General features: G+C 65.9%; 1 protein-coding gene across 5 annotated transcripts in view; it reads right to left on the bottom strand.

Annotated features, from left to right (window-relative positions):
- LOC138814648 (polycystin-1-like) overlaps positions 1–22,938 on the bottom strand; it is a 45,131-nt gene that overhangs the window by 1,287 nt on the left and 20,906 nt on the right. For 3 of the 5 annotated variants that reach the window (XM_070003757.1, XM_070003754.1, XM_070003758.1), the window contains 36 exons: positions 22,175–22,295; positions 21,708–21,940; positions 20,556–21,311; positions 19,869–20,000; positions 19,477–19,652; positions 18,939–19,072; positions 14,962–18,584; positions 14,645–14,794; positions 13,849–13,992; positions 13,487–13,766; positions 13,205–13,418; positions 12,972–13,131; positions 12,562–12,714; positions 11,853–11,997; positions 11,153–11,773; positions 10,793–10,949; positions 10,357–10,609; positions 10,067–10,262; positions 9,201–9,371; positions 8,986–9,129; positions 8,634–8,844; positions 8,417–8,543; positions 6,593–6,709; positions 6,456–6,505; positions 6,049–6,218; positions 5,894–5,966; positions 4,231–4,346; positions 2,788–2,990; positions 2,524–2,718; positions 2,158–2,297; positions 1,558–1,926; positions 1,344–1,469; positions 1,066–1,240; positions 675–974; positions 466–600; positions 87–392 (listed from right to left, as the gene is read on the bottom strand). In XM_070003757.1, coding sequence (XP_069859858.1) covers positions 87–392; positions 466–600; positions 675–974; positions 1,066–1,240; positions 1,344–1,469; positions 1,558–1,926; positions 2,158–2,297; positions 2,524–2,718; positions 2,788–2,990; positions 4,231–4,346; positions 5,894–5,966; positions 6,049–6,218; positions 6,456–6,505; positions 6,593–6,709; positions 8,417–8,543; positions 8,634–8,844; positions 8,986–9,129; positions 9,201–9,371; positions 10,067–10,262; positions 10,357–10,609; positions 10,793–10,949; positions 11,153–11,773; positions 11,853–11,997; positions 12,562–12,714; positions 12,972–13,131; positions 13,205–13,418; positions 13,487–13,766; positions 13,849–13,992; positions 14,645–14,794; positions 14,962–18,584; positions 18,939–19,072; positions 19,477–19,652; positions 19,869–20,000; positions 20,556–21,311; positions 21,708–21,940; positions 22,175–22,295 — 10,776 coding nt within the window. The remainder of the gene's footprint in view (positions 1–86; positions 393–465; positions 601–674; positions 975–1,065; positions 1,241–1,343; positions 1,470–1,557; positions 1,927–2,157; positions 2,298–2,523; positions 2,719–2,787; positions 2,991–4,230; positions 4,347–5,893; positions 5,967–6,048; positions 6,219–6,455; positions 6,506–6,592; positions 6,710–8,416; positions 8,544–8,633; positions 8,845–8,985; positions 9,130–9,200; positions 9,372–10,066; positions 10,263–10,356; positions 10,610–10,792; positions 10,950–11,152; positions 11,774–11,852; positions 11,998–12,561; positions 12,715–12,971; positions 13,132–13,204; positions 13,419–13,486; positions 13,767–13,848; positions 13,993–14,644; positions 14,795–14,961; positions 18,585–18,938; positions 19,073–19,476; positions 19,653–19,868; positions 20,001–20,555; positions 21,312–21,707; positions 21,941–22,174; positions 22,296–22,938) is intronic. The other 2 variants (XM_070003756.1, XM_070003755.1) reach the window with 2 other exon arrangements.

Here is a 22,938-nt window from a genome sequence, read left to right as displayed (position 1 = left end):
GGCGGCACAGGGGCTCGGTCAGTCCGGCTGCACCTGGGCGCAGTGGCCCAGGTGTGTCCCTCTCCCCCCCTCTGGGCCGTACCCACCTCCTTGACCTTGCTGAAGCCCATCCAGAGGCGCAGCCTGCGCAGGAAGAGCTCCACCATCTCGTAGTCCTGGGGCTCCCAGGCGGGGCGGTACAGCTCCCCGCGCAGCGCATGGTACCGCCAGAGCAGGAGGACGGCCCCCAGCCTCAGGGCCCCCCACGCCCGCAGGGCCCAGAGCGCCCCACACAGCAGGGGGGACAAGTACCAAGACTCCGCCGGGCACAGGGCGGGCACTCTGGCTCCCGGGCACAGGGCCCAGATGGCCCGGGCTGCGTTCTGGAAGGAGTCCATGCCGGAGGAGACGAGCTGTGGGAAGCGGGGAGTGAGGCGGTGCTCCGGCCAAGGCCCCCCCATCCCACAGGTCCCCTCAGCCACCTACCGAAACGGCCAGCTGGGCATAGGCCACGCCGAGCACAGCCAGGCCCAGCGTGGTGCCCAAAAGCTCCGGCAGGGCCCGGCACAGTGTCTTGCCAAAAATGGACCAGTGGCGTACGAAGCGCAGCTGCTGGGCGGCCTGCGGAGGGTGCGGGGTGTGGTCAGCCGCTGGCAGGAGCCTCGTGCCCGGCGCAGCCCGGCCAGCAAACTCACCTTGATCAGGAGCAGGAAGAGCAGTGAGGCAGCCAGGCCGCGGGCGGCAGCGCTCAGCTGGGCCACCTGGTCGAAGCTGGTGAAGCGGACAGACCGGCCCCTGCGGCCCCTCAGAAACCTGCCCCATTGGCGGTCAGCTGCGCCCAGCTGGGCCAGGCGGACGAGGGCCGCGGCCGCCGTCAGGATCACCAGTAGCCACCGCACCCAGGCTCCGGGCCGGGTCACGCGCGCCAGTCCCTCCCTGCGCCATGCACGCGCCTCGGCCGCCAGGAAGTAGAGGGCAAACAGCAGCAGGCTCACCTGGGGGGCAGGGGCCCCGCGAGATGGGGGTCAAGGGTTTGTGCGTGTGGCCTGGGGCGTGCCGAGGGGACCCTGTAGGGGCGGCTGTTACCGAGGTGAGGAGTGGCAGGGACAGACCGCTGCTGACGCGTGGCAGAGCGAACGGCCGGATGCTGAGCGTGGCCAGGGCCCGGCCGGCGGCGGGAAACTCGAGGCCCAGCGTGACGGCAGCGTGCAGCCCCACAGCAGGGCTGTACCCGGTCAGCTCCACGAACACGGCACGGCTCCTGCACACGGACATCTCAGCAAGGCCCCTGGCCTGGGTGGGGGACCCACACGGGGCGCACAGGGCTGGGGCGGGAGGGGGGAAGCTGCCCTGGCTGGGCCCACCTGCTGTCCAGCCAGTTGTGCAGCTGGAGGTAGCCCAGCCGTCTTCGGCTCTCCTCCAGGCTCAGGCCCAGCTCCTGGACGTAGCCGCCACTGTCGTACACGGCGCAGGAGCCCCAGTGCCAGGCGCTGTCGGAGAGGGGGAACGCTGCGTGTGGGGCGCTCAGGAGGGCCTGCCCGCCCCCCCCCCCCGTGGGCCTCAGCCCTCTGCGCTTACCCCAGCAGGTCTGGTGCAGAGTAGGCCCACACGTCCGATCCGTTGTGAGCCGGGCTCTGCCAGCCAACACCGTAGTCGCTGGTGCTGAAGCCTCCGGCAGCTGAGCACGCGTGCGCATGGGCCCCGGAGCTGGGCAGGTCTGCGCAGAGCAGAGGGTCTGGCGGGCAGAGCCCAGGGCGGGATGAGGGGCGTTCGCTGTCAGCAGCGGCCAGAGCCCTCCCGGCAGCTCCAGGAGGAGGGGAGGGCCGCGTCTCACCTTCCTGCAGCCGCACTTGCCGTAACCGCGGGGGCCCCAGCTCAGGGCCGGGCCCGTCTCCGTGGACAGACGGCAGCAGCACGCCGGTCATCCACGGCCAGAACTCCTCAGACCTGCGGGCAGCACGAAGTCACTCACCAGCCCCAGGCTCCTCTGCCCAGCTCGAGTGCAGGCTGCCCAGCCCACTGTGCGGGGCGCATCTTTCTGTCCCGAGCCTGCGGAGCGGAGCGGTACGGGAGACGGCACTCCCCCGCTCGGCGGCTCCCATCCCCGTCAGGCTGGGCTGGTGTCGGGGCCGCCCTGCCCCGGGGGACCCCGTGCGTGTGCGTCCCTGAGCGTCCTACCGGGTGATGGCCAGGAAGGCCTGGCTGTCCAGCTCCTGCTTGATGGCGCTCTGCAGCCGGTAGGCGTGGGCGTGGCCTGCGGCATCCCCGTAGTTAGCCAGCAGCGTCACCAGCAGGAAGACCATGTATACCAAGAGGCTCTGGGGACAGGGCAAGCCTGTGGTCGGCGCTCCCGGCCACCGCGCCAGGGCGGGGTCACGGGGCCGACACCAGGGCGGGGCCTTGCTGGGAGCAGGCGTGGTCACTGAGGGGCAAGCAGCTGAGCCCGGGGCCCTGGAAGGCCGGGCAGGAGCAGGGGCGTGAGGGAGCATCCTGCCCCACGGGCAGCGGGCGGAGGGGTTGGGCAGGGTTTAGGGCAGGGCTCACCCTGAGCATGCCGTGCAGCTTCTTGACCTTGCGGGCCTCCTCCTTGGCCAGGAAGAGGGCGAAGCCGTGGGGGGGGCGCACGCGGGGCACGCGCTCGCTCACGGGGGTCACAGCCGGGCTCTCCACTAAGGTGTCGTCCTCCTCCGGGTGCAGCCGCTTGGCCACCAGGGAGAAGTAGAGGGCTTCCAGGAGGATCTGGGGGAGGGAGGCGTCAGCGGGCAGGCTGGGCCCCGCACGGCCCTCCCCACGCATGCGCCCACTCACCTTAAGTGGCTCCCAGCCGAGGAACGAGGCCAGGAAGCTGCAGCTGCTCGAGAGCAGCCACGTGAGGCCCACGCTGGGAGGGAAGCGGGCACCGACCCACCCCGAGACCCCCACAGCCACGGCCACCAGGAGCAGGCTGAGCCCGTGGGCAAGGGGTGCACACCAGGAGGGCAGCAGCCGCTTGTGGAGACCCTCCACGGGTCCTGGGGGCAAAAGGACAGCTGCAGAGGCCGCTGGCCCGGGGGGGGGGCTGGGGGGGCTGGGCCCGGGCCCCGAGCGCACCTGTCGCTGAGCACCGGGGCGGGGGGCTGGGGGGGGTTGAGGGGGGCTGGGGGGGCTGGGCCCGGGCCCCGAGCGCACCTGTCGCTGAGCACCGGGGCGGGGGGTTGGGGGGGCTGGGGGGGCTGGGCCCTGGCCCCGAGCGCACCTGTCGCTGAGCACCGGGGCAGGGGGCTGGGGGGGGTTGGGGGGGCTGGGGGGGCTGGGCCCGGGCCCCGAGCGCACCTGTCGCTGAGCACCGGGGCAGGGGGCTGGGGGGGGTTGGGGGGGCGGGGGGGGCTGGGCCCGGGCCCCGAGCGCACCTGTCGCTGAGCACCGGGGCGGGGGGCTGGGGGGGGTTGGGGGGGCGGGGGGGGCTGGGGGGGGTTGGGGGGGCGGGGGGGGCTGGGGGGGGCTGGGCCCGGGCCCCGAGCGCACCTGTCGCTGAGCACCGGGGCGGGGGGCTGGGGGGGGTTGGAGGGGCTGGGGGGGCTGGGCCCGGGCCCCGAGCGCACCTGTCACCGAGCACCGGGGCGGGGAGCTGGGGGGGGTTGGGGGGGCGGGGGGGGGCGGGGGGGGGCTGGGCCCGGGCCCCGAGCGCACCTGTCGCTGAGCACCGGGGCGGGGGGCTGGGGGGGGGCTGGGGGGGGTTGGGGGGGCTGGGCCCGGGCCCCGAGCGCACCTGTCGCTGAGCACCGGGGCAGGGGGCTGGGGGGGGCTGGGCCCGGGCCCCGAGCGCACCTGTCGCTGAGCACCGGGGCAGGGGGCTGGGGGGGGTTGGGGGGGCGGGGGGGGCTGGGCCCGGGCCCCGAGCGCACCTGTCACCGAGCACCGGGGCGGGGAGCTGGGGGGGGTTGGGGGGCGGGGGGGGGCGGGGGGGGGCTGGGCCCGGGCCCCGAGCGCACCTGTCGCTGAGCACCGGGGCGGGGGGCTGGGGGGGGGCTGGGGGGGGTTGGGGGGGCTGGGCCCGGGCCCCGAGCGCACCTGTCGCTGAGCACCGGGGCAGGGGGCTGGGGGGGGCTGGGCCTGGGCCCCGAGCGCACCTGTCGCTGAGCACCGGGGCGGCGGGCTGGGGGGGGGTTGGGTTGGGGGGACTGGGCCCGGGCCCCGAGCGCACCTGTCGCTGAGCACCGGGGCGGGGGGCTGGGGGGGGCTGGGGGGGCTGGGCCCGGGCCCCGAGCGCACCTGTCGCCGAGCACCGGGGCGGCGGGGACTGCCCGCCACTGGGGCTGGGCTGGAGCTGCTTCTCTCCCGGCCTCTGCAGCAGCAGCGTCTCAGGCCTCTCCCCGGGCGTGCTGGACCTGGGCACAGGGCAGAGCTGTGAGCGCCACACCGCCGCCGCGCCAGGGAAGCAGCGGTGCCGGCGCCTTCCGGGCTGGAGCTCAGGGCCTGGGGCTTTCTGCTCAGGCCCAGGCTTTCTCCCTTGAGCCAGTGCTTGGCTTCGAACTGCGATCTTAAGATCTCAGCCTCCTGTGTAGTTAGAATCACAGGCGTGAGCCACTGGTGCTTCTTGAGCATCTCATGCTTTCCTATTTACACACTCTGAATTCTGGCTTACACGCTCACCATGAGACTCATCTCCAATTAACCACCCCAAAGCCGGAAGTGGAGCTGTGGCTCAAGTGGTATATGGCTAGTCTAGAGCAGGAAATCTCAGAGACAGCACTTAGAACCCGAGTTCAAGCCCCGGGACTGGCACATTGACAAGAAAAAAACCCTTAAAAACAAAATAACAGGCTAACATTGGTGGCTCATGTCTATAATCCTAGCTCCTCAGGAGGCTGAGATCTATACAGATCACAGTGCAAAGCCAGTAGGAAAGTCTGTGAGGCTCTTTCTCCAATAAATCACCAAAAAAGCTGGAGCTGTGGTTCAGGTGCAAAGCAAGGTAGCACAAGAAGGTAACCTTGAGCAACAGACACCCAGACAGCGCCCAGGCCCTGAGTTTAAGTCTCAGGACTGGCGCACATGCACACACACAACAAAGTTAGGCCCCTGTGGCTCACACCTGTAATCCTGCCGACTCAGAAGGCTGACACCTAAGGATCACGATTCAAAGTCAGCCTGGGCAGAAAACTGAAAAACTGTCTCCAATTAATTAGTAAAATGCCAGAATGTAGGTGTGGCTCAAGTGGTACAGCATGATGTGTGAGAAGAAAGCCAAACAAGAGCCCTGAGTTCAAGCTCTGGTTCTTTCACCAAAAACAAAACAAACCCGTAAGGGCTGGGACCATGATTGAGTACACTGGTAAATTCTAATGTATGTGCATATGAGTGACCATGACCAAGAAACCCCTCCTGTACACTAGTTACATTTTAACGTAATTAATGTAATTAAGAATTACATTAAAAATGAGAACAGCAAGCGCATGAAGCACAGGACAGTAGAGCGCACTCCTGGGCTGGGGCACCAACTGCATGCATGGGGTGGAAGGGAGGGGCGGGGGAGGGAGGCAGGCGGGGAGGGAGAGATGAGGAAGCGCCAGACTGGGGTACAGCGTGTGCAAGCATCACGGTGAACCCTCCAGGCAACTAATCTATGCTGCTAAACGTCAAGTATTAAACACTCTCAAAATGAAAACCAAGGGGCATCTCGCACCCGGCCCCGAGTTCAAACTCAGGAATTTGTAAAAAAACAAAAAGCGCTTCCCAGCTCAGCCCTGCAGACTGGCCGCTGGTCTGCTCTCGCAACCCCCATGCCCCGCAGCCTCCTACCCTGGAGTTGCGGTCACTGGCCGGCCGGGAGCCCAGGGCAGAGGCGGGAAATGCTCCGCACCAGGCGCCTGCCCTCTGCCCGTCAGCCTGGGCCGCACAGCTCCCACCAGCGCCCACCCCGAGCCTCACTCACAGGCCGGTGAGCAGGTCCGTGTCCACGTGGGCGTCCCGGGTGGGGGCCAGGGCCTGCCGGATCAGGTCTTCATCTGCAGGGAGTGGGACGCGTCAGGCAGGCCCAGCCCGGGGGTGGGGGTGGGGGTGGGGGGGCTAGAACCCTGCTGGGCTCACCTGATGCTGACAGGTGCTTGGCAGGCGAGGGGGGGCCGTCCTCCTCCCGGCCCAGCCCTTGGCTGGTCTGACCCCATGCCAGCTGCTGCAGGGCACTGCCCACGATGGACGGGTCGCTGAGGAGGTCTGGCCAGCTGAGCGTGCCTTCGCTGGACGGCCAGCACACCAGGCTACGGGCCACACAGGTCAGCATGCCGCCACCCCGCCCACGGCGCCAACGCACCACACACACAACACACAGGTCAGCAAGCCGCCACCCCGGGCTGCAGAACGCCACATGCCACACGCAAGGACACGTGCCACACGCAAGGACACGTGCCACACGCAAGGACACATGCCACACGTCCCCAGCACCGCCCAGGCACAGCCCACTGTTCTGTGACCTCCGTTCCTCTGGGCAGACACACCTTTTAGAATCATCCAGAAGAAAGTCACTTCTTACTTGTCCAGCAAGGGCCTGTTGAGAAGCGCAGAGAGCTGTCTGGGCGGAGGCCCGCTGTGCCCGCGGGCTGACCCACCTGGCCCCATGCCCCCCAGGCCGCACCTCAGCCCGGAGCGCCGACAGCGTGAAGAAGGAGCCGTTCAGCACGGGTGAGCCCAGGAAACTGTCGGTGTCCAGTGCGGGCTGCCCTGGGCAGGTGGGGCCTGGGCCTCCGACCACCTGCATGGAGAGGCCAGGTGCTCAGCAAGAGGCAGCAAGAGAGGTGCTGGTGGCTCAGGTCTGCAATCCTAGCTACTGAGGCTGAAGTACAGAGGACTGCAGGTCAAGGCCAGCGTGGGTAGAAAAGGCCATTAGACTTCATCTCCAAAATAAGCAAAAAGGCTGGCGCCTGTCATGCTAGCTACTCAGGAGGCTGAGATCTGAGGATCGATGTTTGAAGCCAACTGGGCACAAAAGTCCATGAGACTCCAATGAACCACCAAAAAACCAGAAGTGGGGGCTGGGAAGGTGGCTCAGTGGTAGAGCGCTTGCCTTGCATGCCTGAGGCCCTGGGTTCGATTCCCCAGCACCACATAAGCAAAAAGAAAAAAGCCAGAAGTGGCGCTGTGGCTCAAGTGGTAGAGTGCTAGCCTAGAGCTGAAGAGCTGAGGGACAGTGCCCAGGCCCAGAGTTCAGGCCCCGTGACCGGACCCAAAAAAAAAACAAAAACAAAAACAAAAAAAAAACAGAAGTGGAGTTGTGGCTCAAGTGGCAAAACACTAGCACTGAGCAATAAAGCTCAGAGACAGCGCCCAGGCCCTGAGTTGTTCAAGCCTGAGGACTAGCATGCGCACGCACACACAAATACCAAGCACAAAGTAGTACTGCGGATACGGAGACATGGCTTAAGTGGTAGAGCACACATGCCACAAGCAAGCAAAACGGGCAGTCACAAAGTCGAGTTCAAACCTGCTACCAGTCTAAAAAAGTTCTTCAATGAATGAATTAGCTCTAATTCTTCTTTCTGGCAGTACTCGGGCTGAATTCAGAGCCATGCACTAGATAGAGGCTACTCCCAGCACAATCACCCTTCACGTGTGTAAACCGCCACCCACGGCACGTGACCGCCATGCACCCCTGGAACACCCCTCTCGGCCTTGGTGCATAGCCTTCCTGGGGTGCCGGAGGCCCGGGCGTGTGTGCGGCTCTGCGGTGGCCGCCCGGTGGCCGAGGGCAGTGCTGGCCTCGCGCGAGCTCAGAAGGCTCCCCTCCTGTGTTTTGGGGAGCTGAACGGTTTGCTGGGATTCACCAGCCGGGCCTGGCTTTCACGATGCGCCCTCTTTACGCATATTTACGTCCTTGGGACATTTGCTCTCTGCAGTGCCTTCCCAGCAGGGTCTTCCGCCCTCGCCCGCGCATGCTCAGCATGCAGCTTGTGCATGGTCTTCAGAACCTAGTCAGTCTCTGCAGGGGAACCCCCGAGGTGACCTCTCTTTCATTATTTTGGTGTGTGTGTGTGCGCGTGCGCATGTGCTCACACACGCGTGCATCCTAGGGCTTGAACTCAGGACGTGGGCCCTGTCCCTTAGCTTTTTTTGCCCAAGGCTAGTTCTCTACCACTTGAGCCAAAGCTTCACTTCCAGCTTTTGTATGGTGAATCGGAGACAAGTCTCACAAACTTTCCTGCCCAGGCTGGCCTTGAACCACAATCCTCAGATCTCAGCCTCCTGAGCAGTTAGGATGACAGGTGTGAGCCACTGGCGCATGGCTCTGAGAACCGTTTCCCATCCATGTCCTTTTAGGCGTGGCTGGTTTTGTGGACGCTTCCAAGGGGCCTGCTCTGGCCTGTGGTCTCCCGGGGGCTGCCGCACTGCACTCCCAGTGGCTGGGTGACACGGCCACCCGGGACCACCCTGGACCCAGCAGCCCTGACCTGGCCCAGCACACCTTGCTCCGAGACATGCGGAAGAAGAACAGGACAGCCAGGTAGACAGGGTAGACGACCACACTGGACACCAGGCCAACGGCGACAGCATCGGCACCGGGGGGGACCAGGCTGGACACGGGCCCCACACTAGGGCAGGAGGGGAGATCCAGGCGTGAGGAGGCTGGAGGGGCAGAAGAGTGGGCAAGAAGGCCGCATCACCTACCCCACAGCACCTACCTGTGGGTGGCATCTCCCACGACCCCGTACCACACGGCATTGGCGCCCAGGAAGAGGCAGAGGAGGAGGGCGCAGCATGTGGCCCTCTGGACACGCGTGAAGCGGCTGCGTGGTGGCCGGTCCCACACGGAGAGCCAGATGTGCTTGTCAAAGAAGCCACACTGCAGCTCTGCCACCAGGAGGCGCCGGAAACGCCACAGGGCTTCGTCACCTGGGGAGAGGGAGGGAGGGGCAGCGGCGGGGAGGGGGAGGGGCAGCGGCGGGGAGGGGGAGGGGCAGCGGCGGGGAGGGGGAGGGGGAGGGGCAGCGGCGGGGAGGGTGGGCCCCGCCCCTGGTGGGGAGAGGGCCTTACTTGCTGCCAGCACCTCCTTCTCCACCAGGCCCCCGTTGGCCTCGGTCTCCACAGACAGCCAGTCGTTGACCAGAAAGAAGGTGCTGCGGGCGCTCTGCAGGTCCCGGACGATGACGTGCTGCAGGAACCAGGCGGGGCTCAGGCCTGCACGGGGGACACGCGGTGAGGCCGGGGCGGCCGGCGGGCGCAGGGGCGGCAGTGGCCCCCACCCGGACCTTTGTTGTCGTGCCACACTCGAATCTTCCACAGGCTGCCCAGGCTGCGCGGGGTGGCGATCTGGAAGACGTCCAGGCTGTTCCGGTGGAAGGCTCTGTCCCCGTCCAGGTGCCGGTGGCCGCTCTGGCTGTCCGCCCCGTACAGCATGATGCCCACGTGGGCCGTGGTGCCTGCGGGAGGGAGGAGCGAGACCTGGTCTTCTGCCCGCTGCTCGGGGCCAGGCAAGCTTTTCTGTCTGCCAACCTCCATTCGCCAAGCACCGGCAGGCCCTGCTCTGCAGCGGCGACAGACGCACACTCAGGCTTTCTCAGCTCACGGAACCATCACCAGCCCGGTGCCACAACCCAACATCCGTCAGCTTTCGGCTGCCACGGGGTGCGTGCCAACCCCCGGCGATGCTGGCATACAAGCCTGGCGCCGCTCCCGAGCCCCGAGCCCCGCACAGCACGGTCTGAGACGCAGCCCTGGCCTGCCGTGGAGGGGCTGCGTGCGGCTCCTCTCCCAGTGAGAGCCAACATGGGTTTTGTGCTGGTCATTGGGCTTGAGCTCGGGGCCGGGGCACAGTTCAAAACAAGCTCCGGGCTGGTGCTGGAAGCACACCTCCACTTCTAGCTTTTGCTCAGTCAAAAGAAGTTTCAGGACTTCCCTGCCCAGACTGGTTTTGAACTGCAAATCTCAGACGTCAGCCCCAGGAAACTAGGATGTCAAGTGTGAGCCACCAGCATCCAGCTCCTGTGGCGCTTCTGGAAAACGGACAGTCAAAAGAGAACAGGCAGGGGCCAGAGGAGGCAGTGGCTGCCCAGCGCTGCAGCTAGAAGCTGGGGCAGGGTGGACGCCCAGGACCCCCACGGCCACGTCCCCTCACCTGAGCCTCGGCCCCAGCCAGTCTTGACCAGGATCTCATACTTGAAGCGGCCCCCCTTCCCGCAGAATGGGATCGCGCGGACCCGGCGGACGTCCAGCTGGTCTAACTTATGCAGGACCACGGCCATGGCTGCGTAGGTCACCAGGCACATGGCACACGTCAACAAGACGACATAGTTCACACCCATGGATGGCTCCTGGGAAGAGAGAACCACGAGGCCCAGTCCCGCGGCCCGCACCACCCGCTGTGGACGAAGGAGTGGAGAGCGCGGGGACAGGAGGGCCACTCACGGGAAAGATGAAGCGGACACGGCTGGGGGGCACGAAGAGGCTGGCGCCGAACGCCGTGAGGTGGCGCGTGAGGCACACGGCCTGGCGGGGCGAGGTCTCCTCCAGCGGCGCGAGCCCCTCCGTCCTCCACATCATGTCCTCCTCACTGAAGTACTGGCACAGGGCCGTGTACAGCCCCACGGACACCTCCAGCGGCGACCAGTGGAAGTGGCTGGTCAGGTTCAGGTGGTAGCTCCCCCCGGGGGCCCGGCTCCTGCCAGAAGGGGCGGGGTCAGGGCCAGGCTTCGGGCGTCCGGGCGGACGGCGCTCTGCTCTCGGCTGCCTGGCCCGGCCAGCTCTCCAGGCTTCCGACAGAGCCACACACACGCCTGTGCCCAAAACAGCCCACCGTGGCCTGCTGTCCGGGCCCACTCCTGGGCCTCTGGCAGGGGCTCACCCCGGGGCGATGAAGAAGGTGTAGAGCCGGTGGTCGGCGCCTCTGAGCGCCTCCAGGCTGATCCTCTTGTCCGCAGAGCAGTTGTACTCGTTGGGCCGGGGCGCCGAGTGCAGGTACACAGCCAGGTAGGGCTCGGGCTCCTCAGACAGGTAGCGCTCTGGGGGCGACACGCGGTGTCAGCTGCCCACCCCCAACGCCGGCCACCATCGGGAAACCCTGCAGCTCTGTCAGGGGCCTGGGGCAGCACGAGCTTCTCTGTGGCTCCTCACTGGCCTTCTGGCGGGACACCCCGGGCCGCCCCCCCCCCCGGGAAGGGGCTGGGAAGGGGGCGGGCAGTGTGTGCCCAGCCACGGCACCCACCATTGAGCACGGTGTAGGTGAGCCGCAGGTGCAGCCCAGCCTCGGGGTTGCTGTCGTCTGGGGTGACCACGGCACTGACCGAGGCCCGGGGCTGCACGACGGTGGAGCCTGCTGGGGTGCGCATGCTCTGGGTGACCTGGTCTGAGTTGCTGGGCACTTTGACCGTGATGGCGCGCTCCGTGGCGAGCCGTTCTATGGGGATCTGGGTGCCGGCCTGTGTCTGGAGCGCCATGGACGCCACCTTGGTGGAGACCGTGTAGTTGTTGATGTAGCCGAAGGGGAAGGGGTTGGAGTCCATGAGGATGATGAGCTGCACCACATCGCTGACGTTGGAGAGGGCGCCGCTGAAGGCCTCGGGGATGGAGAAGTGGCAGCCGGACGTGGACGTGTTGCCGTAGCACAGCAGGCTCCTCGGGTCCGAGCGCTTGCCCTGGGCCACGATCTCCTCCCCAGACAGGGTCAGAGGCTCCTCGTTGAGCACGCGGGAGCGCATGAGGATGCACATGAGCGCCGAAGACAGGTTGTAAGCCTTGGATGCCACCATGGGGGAGGGCGGCTCAGCCCCCAGTTCCAAGGGCTGCAGGGCCTGCACGTCAGAGCTGGCCAGGTGGATGAGGTCCCCTGCAGATGGGCACGGGAGGGGGCTGTGTGAGCGGTGGCCGGCGCCTGGGAGCAGGGGGAGGCGGGCGGGGCTGCCCACCTGTGATGTTGAGGATGCTGTCGGCGATGGCGGTGGGCGTCGCGGTGCCCTGGGTGGTCTCGGCCCGCAGAATGCGCATCGTGTCCTCCAGCTTGTGCAGCACCTTCTTCAGGCACGGGCGGCACATGAGCTCCCTGCTGGCCACCTGCGCAGTCCCAGCACAACTTCCGGACCCGGCCGGTCGGCAACCTCCCTGTGCTCCTCCCGACCCCGGGAATAACCCTGTCCCCGGGGCTCAGTGCCATCTTTTCACACAACTGACAGCTGTTGAGCCACAGGACCCCATGGGAACAGCGCCCCCACCCCAAGGCTCTGCTTCTTCCTGCCCTCCCAGCGAGCCCCCCCACTGCACTCAGCAGCTGCCCCCACCCATCAGCCTGTACTGCTAAGCTGCGAATTTGGGCAGCGGACAGCTCGTGTTGGACAAGGCCACATCAGGTGTCAGCGTGTGACCGCAGGCCTGAGAGGAGGCCCAGACAGGATCTTTGTGTCTGATGCCGCCACCCCCCCCACCCCCCGCCATCCCCCCCATACGCTGAGCTGTTCTTCCCACCTGCGGGCTCCCGGAGGGGGCGCTGTGGGCTGCCGCTGGGTAGCATCAGGGGCTCCGGAGTGCTAGCACAGGCCAGGAAAAACACTCCAGGGCCGGAGGCCTGGCTGAGGCTCCAGGGCCAGAGGCCTGGCGGGCACGGTGAGCCTGCTGTCTTACCATGCACTGGGCCAGCGCGGCCGTGATCTGCTGGATGTCATCCACGGTGTGGACCCGCAGCGAAACCAGCGTCTCCGTGATGTTCTTGCGCACCTGGGCTCGCATCTGCCGCTGCTGGCTGGGCTCCACTCCTGCGTCCGGGGCCTGCTCATACTGGGGTGGGCAGTGAGCAAAGGGGAGCCGTGAGCGGGGCGGGGCAGGGCAGGGCGGGCCGCTCCACGGAGAGCAGAGTATGCCTGGTCCCCTGCTGGCCACCAGGGGCAGGGGCACACAGCGCTGCATCGTTTCCTCAAAGGCCAAACGGGGCATGCTCAGGACGCCCGGCATCCCCACGCGGCGGCGGGGCTGTGGGCGGCTGGCATCAGAGTGCCCAGCGTGAGGGATCGCCGTCCCCGCCCACCCTTACTGACCTCATTGAGCACAGTGACGAGGGCCAGGGAGTACTCGATGACGTGCTGTGGGTCAGCCTGCCGCAGCAGCCCGGGCAGCACGCTGGCCGTCAGGCTGTGCAGCCAGGGAACCAGGCCCGCCGAGCTACCGTTGGGCTCAGGAAGGATGATGGCCAAAGACCTGCACGACAGAGGCAGGCGGCGCGGTGAGCAGGCGGCGGGCGCGCCATCTCCCCTCCCCGGGCGCAGCTCACCTGTTGAGTGCCACCACGGCAGCGCCCAGCTGGTCCTGCACCACCACAGCCAGGTCCACCTCAAAGTGTGGCCCGAAGCCGGGCGGCAGGACGGCCCCGTAGGCCGGGAGGCTACCCTTGTAGACACAGAAGTTCTCACAGTAGCCGCGGCGGCAGCGCCGCAGGAGCAGGGTGTACACCAGGGGGGCACTGGCGTCCTCGGCGTCCCGCCAGCCTGCAGACACGCCGTGGCATCAGGAGCAGCGCCACCCCACGCCGGCCTCCCCCCGGAGCCCCACTCACCCGTGCATTCGAAGTGCACCTTGGTGGTGAGGGCCCGCACGGCCTCCAGCGGGGAGAGGCGGCAGGAGCCCCCGAGCGGAGGGCGGTTGGGGGAGAGACGGATGGAGGCGCAGCCCTCCTCCTCCCCGGTGCGGTCCAGCACGGTGAGCGTGAAGGTGTAGCCCTCGCCGTCCCGCAGCACGCCCTGCCGCACCACCAGCCGCATGCCCGCGCCGCCCGTGGACGTGGTCGTCTCATCCAACACCAGTGTCTTGTTGCTGAAGGTGCGCGCGGCCCAGCGCTGAGGACGGGAGCACGGGACGGTGCGTGCGGGCCCGCCCTCTCCATCCCCGCCCGCCCAGGCCCCTCTCCCTGCCACTCACCCCGCGCTTGGAGCCATTGCTGCAGTTCTGACAGCGACCCTCCAAGTACACGTAGGAGCTGCGGCTCACTTCGTACACTGCCTGCGCCTTGCAGGACACGCACTCCAGGGACACGATGGGCACCCGGCCACTGCGGATCAGCACCTGGGGCGGGCGGGGCACAGGGAGGCCTCGTCCATCCCCGCCAGCCCAGGCGCGGGCTCTGGGGAAGGCCTCCTGCATCCAGTGGAAATGCCAGTGCGGGGAGGGGCCGGTCCTCCCACGGCCGAGCTGCCCGCTGTGTGCAGTGTGCAGCCCCAGGGCCCACAATGGCAGGCACAGGGCACACTTAGGAAGGTTCCAGAAACAGATGCTGGAAGGAAGCAAGGCACCCATGCAAGGGGTGGAAAGCCCTCTGCACCCAGGAGTTTCTACGGCCGAGCAGGGCCCTGGAGCCCTGAGGAGCCCGGGCACCTCCCCTGAGCAGGCGGGCCAGGCGGGGGCAGGCCTGGCACAGAGGGACGGCCTTGCGGCGGGGCACCACACCCAGGCAGGGCCCCTTCTACAGCAGCAGGCGTGGCGTGGCTCCCCGCTGGGGAAAGGAAGGGGAGATGTAGCCTAACCACGCACGGGGTGGCCGCCCTGCACAGCAGCGGCCTCGCAGCATGCCTAAGGAACCGCGTCCCGCTTCTGACAGAGTGTGGGCGCCAAGTATTTCATGTGGAGATCAGAACCACGTGAGAACTGAGTTCTCAGCCCGAAGAGCACCTGGCCCAGAAAGCCTGATGGAAGTGGGGCAGGCCGGCACGGCACGCACCGTCTGGTTGGCAGACTCCTCCTTCCGGCCCGCCTTCCACACGGTGAGGCTGAAGGTGTACTCCACACCCGCCCCCAGGCGCTCCCGAGCAATGGTGACCGTGCTGCTCCCACGGGGACCGAAGTTCAGCGCACACGCGCCAGCCTCGCTCTGCAGCAGACAAAGGAGAAGCATGGTGGTCCGGGACCCTGGCAGAACCTGGCCCAGGGGACAGCTCCAGAGACGAGACCACCTCCCCACATGAGCACTAACACCCAGCCCAGGGCAGCGCCTGAGACCGGGTAGGCGAGGCCCAGCCCTCCCTGCACGCAGCTGACCTGGGTGGAGGCCACACAGGCCCAGTGGAAGCTGAGCGGCGTCTGGTCGCCGTCCTCCAGGTTCGGGTCGTAGGATTTGCTCCCGTCCAGCACAAGGTCCTGGGTGTCAGACCACACGCGGTACGAGCCGCCCTCGATGATGGGAACCAGACGCTCGGCGGCCACGGTCACGTTGGCCTGAATGCTCCGAGCCAGTGGCGTGTCCCCGAGCGACACCACGAACACAAAGCAGTAGTGGCCCACGGGCAGCGCCAACCGCGGCACCACCAGCTGGGGCCGGCTCACGTCCACGCCAGGCAGGGCCACGCGCGCCGGATGCCCTAGCCGCTGGCAGCTGGCGGCACGGTACACCTCCCAGCGGTACTGGGCCTGGTAAGTGACGCAGTCGCGCAGGTCCACATGCGCCTCCAGGTAGTTGCGCTGCGAGCGGCGCATCAGCACCTGCGAGGGCAGGGCCACGCCCACCTCGGGCTCCCTGCAGGCCAGCACCTGCACAGTCACGGTGGCCTGGGCCACAAAGAAGCTCACCAGGTTGGTGGCATTCACCTCCACGCAGTAGTCCCCGGGCTGCAGGTAGGTGTGGGCGGCCCAGGGCTCCTCTGTGTACTGCACTGGGGCCCCGTCCCCGAAGTCCCAGCGGAAGGCTACTCGCCGGGGGCTAGGGCTTGTGGCTGCCTCAAATCGGGCAGAGCGGTTGGTGAAGCAGCGGCCACTCTCGAGAGCCACGTACTGGATGACATCCTGGACCTCCATGGTCAGCGTGAGGTTCACACTCCCCAGCTCGTTGAAGGCCCGCAGGTGGATCTCCAGCAGCCCAGCGGCCACCGGGGTGTAGGTGACGTCGCGGCCAGAGAGAATGACGAGCGAATCGCCCTGGACCTTCTGCAGGGAGAAGTACCAGGCATAGGCGACCCGGGAGCCGCGCCGCACCCGGGCCGTGAAGTTCTTCTCGGTGCCTGTGGCGATGCCAGGCTCGCAGCAGTTGAGCACGTGTAGCCCACTGATGGCCTCCAGCACTAAGATTCGAACCTGGACCTGGGCCCGGCTCACATGGTTCTCAGCCTGCACGCTCACCACGTGCTCACCGACCCAGGAGAAGCTGCGTGAGAAGTGGGGGGTGGGGAGCGGCTCGGGGCCAGCCCCGCCAGCCTGCAGGTGGAAGCTGACGGCTGAGCCTGCGGTCAGCAGGATCTGGAAGTGCACAGGCTGCCCGGGCGCCACCACCTTGCTGCTGGCCCAGAGCGCCAGGCCCGCAACGGGCTCCTCCACCGTGAGCGTGTGCACGGCTGCCACCCAGCTGACGGCGTTGGAGGCGTTGAGCTGCACGGAGAAGGTGCCCGCGTCCGGGAAGCTCAGGGCTATGCGCTGGCCATGCTTGCTGCCACCCAGCACAGACCAGCGCCAGCTCACATCTGTGCCCGCTGCCAGCTGCCCCCAGAAGGACACAGAGGACCCCGCTGCCACAAAGCCGCTGTCCGGCTCGCCAGCCCTGATGCTGAGGCCGCTCACGGGCACCTGCACGGCCACCTCGACGGTGGTGTTGGCCGAGCCCAGCTGGTTCCCAGCCACGACGCTGACCGGGTGCAGGCCAGCCGAGGAAAAGGCGTGAGTGGTGGATGGCTTCCACGTCTCCCAGCTCAGCCCGTCCTCCACGGACCATGTGTAGACGACCCCGCTGCCACTGGCCAGCTCAGCGTGGAGAGCCACGCTCGCGTTGACGGCAGCCGGGTTGGGGGAGGCAGTCACGCCCAGCCACCCCACAGGCTCCACAAACTCCACGGTGCGGTTGGCGGCGGCACTGCCCAGCATGTTGGTGGCCCGCAGCTGGATGCGGTAGGTGCTAGCTTCAAGCACCGTGAGGGAGAAGCCCTTGCCGCTGCCCGTCAGGGCTGGGCCCCCATCCCGCTGTGCAGTCCAGCTGTAGGAGATGTTGGTGCCATCCCTGACAGCGGCCTGCAGCTGCAGCGTGTGGTTGGTGGGGAAGCAGCAGCCCCCGCCGCCCCCCACCACCTGCAGCCCCTCGATGAGCTGGAGAACGTAGATGAAGATGCTGTCCTGTGCGGCGCCCACCTCGTTCTCGGCGGTGACAATGATGTTGAAGGTCCCCACGGAGCGGAAGGTGTAGGAGATGGTGGGGCCCCCGGGGATAGGCGTGCAGCGATCGCAGAGCACCCAGGAGTAGCGCACGTCGCTGCCCGCCGCCAGCGAGGTGCCGAAGCTCACGCTGCCGTTCAGGGGCACCACCGTGCGGCTGGCGTTCACGCCGAGCCCCTCGATGCGCTGCTGCACGGTGACGTTGCGCCGGGCCTCGCTGCGGCTCACCTCATTCCAGCCGGCCACTGCGACGGTGAAGCCGCCTGTGCTGCTGTAGGTGTGGGTGACTTCGGGGCCCTCGAGCTGAGCCCCATCCCCCAGCTCCCAGGAGTAGGTAGCGGGGCGCCCACGGCCCTCAGCAGAGAACAGGTAGGGCCGCCCCATCTCCAGCACGTGGGAGCCATTGACGCCGATGGCGGTGATGTCCACCGGCTCCTGCACTTCCACCCGCGCGGACGCGTTGGTGGCTGAGACGTTGTTGGTGGCAGTGACCGTCACCACGTAGGAGCCGGGCTCTCGGTAGGTGAACGCAGCGTCGGGGCCCCCAGCGTGGGTGGGGGTGGCGCCTTCCGTGCCGAAGTCCCAGATGTAGCGGTACGGGAATGGGGGCCAGGCGCAGGCCGCCAAGCGGGCCGCGTCCCCGAGCCGTACAAACTGCCTCTCGGGCTGCAGAGTGAGGTTGCCCAGCTCGGGCTCCACACAGATGCTGGTAAAGTAATGCGCCTTGTTCACGCGGCTCGACAGGACCAGCGCTAGGGGGAACGTGCCACTCCGCGTGAAGTTGTGCGTCACTGTCGGGCGCCCCTGGACAGTGATGTTAGAGGAGCCATCCCCAAAGGTCCAGTCAAAGAGGTAGCGGGCAGGGTCCCCGGTGACATGAGCTGTGAGGCGGGCTTCGGGCTGGACGGGGATGCAGGCGGCAGGCTCAACGCGCAGCACCTCCAGGACAAAGACCTGCACGGGCAGGCTCTGGGTCAGCTGGCCTGCAGGACTGGCTGCAACCACTGTCACTGTATAGTTTTGTGCCCGCAAGTACACATGCTGCACCGTGGGCTCAGGGCCCGTGAACATGGTGCCATCCCCCATGTCGAATGTCCACGTCACGTTGTCACCCGTCTCTACGGCCACGTGCACAGCCACAGGGGCTCCCTGCTCCACCGCTGGGCTCAGGTGCACGCTCAGGCCACGCAGCTCCTGGAAGACGTGGACATCGGTGTGCGCCCCCACGCTGCTCACGGTGTTGTTCACCTCCAGGCTGACGCGGTAGGTGCCGGGGTGGAGGTAGGTGTGGTTCACAGCTGGCTGGCTCTGCACCAGGCGAGGGGAGCCATCCCCAAAATCCCACGCATACAGGATGCCGCCAGATGAGGGCCGAGGGTGCGGGGAGAAGGTGACGGGCTGGCCCACCACCAGCACGCTGCGGCTCGCTCCCACGGCCAGGCTGGGCAGCGCGGGGCGCACGCTCACGGGCACCTGCTGGGTCATGTTCTCGTAGGTGTTGGACGCGAGGACGGTCAGGTTGTACTCACCTGTGGAGAGGCCCACGTGCCACGTCCTGCGCACAGGATCCCCGCCCGGCACCCAGCCCAGGCTGTGCTGAGGATGGGGCATTCCTGGGCCTGGCCGTGCGGAGCACGCGCGGGGCGGCGGGCTATTCCGCGTGGGACACAGGGGACAGCACCATGTGAGGCGGCTAGAATTTTACACGTTAAAACGCTGACCCTCTTCTAACTTCTGGAAAATTCAACTGGGACGGTCCATCCCTCCACACACCCCTTCGACTGAGTACAGGCCTCAGTGGCACTCTGGGCGGGGTCAGTCAGAGTGGGGAGATGAGGGCCCCTCTCGGGTGTGCCACCCCCAGGAGAGGGCCAGCTGCTCACCTGGGCTGGCATAGGTGTGTGTGGCGTTGTGCTCCACCAGCACCTGGGCCACTGTGGGGTCTGGGACCTGGAAGGCCTCACCGTACGGAGGCTTGAACTGGCCAACCACCTGCTCGCCATCTCCAAAGGTCCACCTGCAGGGCAGTGGGCAGGTGGTCAGTGTACCAGGGAGGGGCAGGTGGCCAGGCTGGCTGCTCACACACAGTGGGGAGCCCATGAGTCCCGGCCGCAGCTCCCTGCAGGCGTGCCTGTGGCGGGGCACAGCTGCATCTCTACCCCGCCGCGCGCCTGCGGGATCCCTGCGCAGCAGCCTCTTAGTGGGGAGGAAACAAGGACCCAGAAAGCCACTCTCCCCGTCTCTTCTATTTCTCCCTTTTAAACCTGTTACGCTAAAAATAAATCCTTGCTAAGACTTCTAAAAAAGAGCAGCTCTCAACTTCTCCACCGGGACCCCATCCAAAGGCCAACGCTGGAATCCCAGCCCCTACCAGGCCCTGCCCGGCTGGCGATGCCTCCCAGCAGGCCCAGCGGCACTCACAGGAAGGCCACCTCCACCGCTGCGTCCACCAGCACACTGGCCATCAGCTCCAGCGTGGCATTGAGGGGCAGTACGGCCGGCACCACAGATACTCGAAGACCCCGCATCCTGTTCATCCGCTCCACGGAGACGTTGTAGTTCACGGTGACATTGCTCACGTGATTGGAGGCTGTCAGCTGAGAAGAGAAGACAGGGCTCGGTGGACATGGGGCCAGAGGCAACCACAAGGACAGACCAACAAGCAAAGAGCCCAGAGCCCCAATTCACACCGCCGGTCCACACTCACCCACAGCCACAGCAGGGTCCTCGAGGGCAAAGCAAGGAAGAGGAGAAGGCAAAGGTGGGCACCCTCACATCCCAGCACCCCCAGTCCCTGCCCGACCCCAGCCTACTGAGAGCTTGAAGATGGCGGCACTCTGGTAGATGACGTTGAAGACGACATTGTGGAAGGTCAGGGACTGCTTGTCATCGATGGTCCACCGGAAGACCACGTCTGAGCCAGACTCTACCATGGGGCTGTACCGCTGTGGGTGGACATGGCATGGGCCCAGGCTGTGACTCTGCCCTACTCTGAGGCTGGCTTTACCCTCAGCCGCAATCTGCCTACCTGGATTTGCCACCCTCAGAGTTCCTGAAGAGCGGAGGGGACATGAGGGCCACTAGCTAAGTGGTGACAAGTTACCCCGTATAGGGACGGGCAGAGGGGCCAGGCCATCTTGGCGTCTGTCCTGTAACACCCAGCACATGCTTAGGTACCAAGGCCCTGGTCAAAGCCAGCTTTCCACCTTGTCACGTGGCCTCGGCCTCCCTGTGCCTCCCTTTCTGCATCTGCAAAGTGGGTCCAGGCCCAGCAAGAGTCCGCCTGCCTCTGGAGTCCTCCCCAGCTCCCATCCCAGGCTCCACGGAGTCCCTCAGGTGGAAGCGCCGGTACGTCACCTGCAGGGCCCTGAAAGGACCTGCCAGACCCTACTGAACCTCTCCAGAAACATCCGTGTTGCTCCCTCCCTGTGGAGCCTCCCTGCCTGTCCCCACCCGTGCACACCATGGAGGACGGAGGGGTGGGGAAAGGACACACTCACCACCAGAACACCCTGCAGCACCCGGGCCTCAGGGCTGGGCACGGCTCGGAGGCCACGGATGGGCTCCTCAGCGGTCACCCTCAGGCTGAGGTTGGCCCGGCTGTCGCGGTTCTGGGCTACAATCTCCACTGCGTGCTCCCCCTCGCTGAGCCGGGGCAGGGCCAGCACCGAGAACCAGGTGCGATTGGCCTCTCCTGTGCAGTCAGGCTGGAAGGTAGCCCCCACAGAGGGGCAGGCAGCCTCGAAGGGGGCAGTAATGTTGTCCCCGGGCCAGCTGGCTGTGGCCGTGGCACTGGCACCAGAATCCACCTGAAGCACCAAGACCGAGCCATTGGTGGGTATGTAGAGGTGGCCATCAAGGAGGGCGGGGTGGATGACGCGCAGCCCCGTCAGCGGGGAGACCACACTGAAGCCACAGGACAGGTTGTGACTGGACACGCGGTTGCCCACTGTGGCCTGAACCTTGTAGCGCCCAGGACGCTGCAGCCCAGGATTGGGCCCGAGGCCCAGCAGCACGGTAAGCTGCTCTGTGGCCAAGCGCAGTTGCAGGGCACAGGCAGGGCCAGTCCGAGCCCCCTCCACCTGGGCAGGCAGGCTGGCCAGCCAAACGGAAGTGTTGGTGGAGAAGTACACAACCTCAAGGCCGGGATGGTTGGATCCCAAGGGACACTGCAGTAGGGCACCTGGGCCAGCGTCATGTTGCAAGCTGATGAGGTCACCAGGAAGCACCAGGATGTCCTGATCATGGACGGGGACCTATGAGAGAGGAGACAGGCCTCCATCACACCCCCAGAGTAAGAGCCTGCACAAGAACCACGGGGCAAAACCCATGGGGCAAGGTGGGGAGTCAGGGCTCCTGGTGGCTGCGTGCAGCGCCTACCCCCGGGCGCTCATGGCATGACAAACAGGCCGGTGCAGACGAAGAAGATATGCATGGGGCTGCCCTCAATGGGAAGGCTTGAGGGACAGGAAGAAAGAAGCCAGCTGTCCCTTACAGAGAGAAGAGGGAAGACCACTCAGGCTGGAGGAGGGAAGAGGTGCAGGAGGCGGGGGCTTAAACTGTCTGGTGGAACACGAGGACTGTGGGGTGATAAGGGGGAGTGGCCCAGGGAGCTGATCAGAGAGAGACAAGCCTAGACTGGTGGCACATACCGAGTAGCGCGCGGGGGGACCCGCAGGCACAGAGAACAAGAACTCCCTCCACAGCGTGTACGTGACCCCGGGGAGCCAGGGCCCCAATGCAGACCCACTGGCAGGGGGTTGAGGGTGGCAGGAAGCATCCACTGGCACACAGACATTGGCGCCAGGACACCAGTGCTCCTCCAGTAGACAGCCGGGGCCTGGCTCAGTCACGTTTTCAGGCTCACTGCTACTTTCTGGGGCTACTACAAAGACAGGAAGGTATTTGGGGCCTGACCCAGCAGTAGGCCCTACCTTAATTAAGACCAGTCCTGATCAGGTAGAGCCCCGGCCCACACCAACACTCTCCTGCCACTGGGCCACCCTACCCACTCCATCCCTGACATGCAGAGTAAGAGCTGGCACCTCTGAGACCCTGCTGTCTTCTTGAGGCTTAGCCTAATTGAACCCCAATTCCCACCGCCTTCACAGAGACCTACCTGCTCCTCCTGAGGGCCGGAACACCTGCAGCCGCAGCTGTGCAGGCCCCCCAAGTTCCTGGATTCCAAATTCTGCTGCAGTGAGAAAGGCTTCACGGCTTGGGCCAGGCAGCACTATGAGCTGGTGGGGAGAGGCTGCCTCAGCACCAAAGACCCCACCCCAGGCCCAACCCCACCTGGGGAAGCTACCACCAGGAAGCTCCCAAGCTTCATTTCACGTCACTTGGGAAGTAAAAAAAACCTGACCCAAACCCTCTGAGAGCAGTAGGGTCCCTAGGAGGCGTAGTGCACAGCAGAGGCCCGGGAGCGGTGCGGGTCCCTGGGCGGGCATTCCATGCTTAGATGCCTCTCATCTTTGTGCACCAAGGACTTTCTGAACTGTCTTCACTGGGCACAAACAACTTTAAGAAGCCTCTGCTAACCAAACCAACATCATTTTTTTCTTTTTTCTTTTGTCGGTCGTGGGGCTTGAACTCTGGGCCTGGGCGCTGTCCCTCAGCTCTTCAGCTCAAGGCATGGGCCACCGCGCTACTTCCAGTTTTCTGCTGGTTTATTGGAGATAAGAGTCTCATGGACTTTCCTGTGCTGGCTGGCTTTGAACCGTGATCCTCAGATCTCAGTCTCCTGAGTAGCTAGGATGACAGGCGTGAGCCACCGGCACCTGGCTTTTGTGTGTGTGTGTGTGCTAGTACTAAAGATTGAACTCTGGGCCTAGGTACTGCCCCTTAGCCTTTTTGCTCATTTATGGCTTTTTGGTGGTTAAC

The sequence above is a fragment of the Dipodomys merriami genome, unplaced genomic scaffold (assembly GCF_024711535.1).
Source record: "Dipodomys merriami isolate MVZ:Mamm:240054 unplaced genomic scaffold, mDipMer1.0.p SCAF_60, whole genome shotgun sequence".
Classification (NCBI taxonomy): Eukaryota; Metazoa; Chordata; class Mammalia; order Rodentia; family Heteromyidae; genus Dipodomys; species Dipodomys merriami.
Note: the sequence above shows the minus strand (reverse complement) of the source record. Positions and strands in the feature narration are given on the sequence as shown.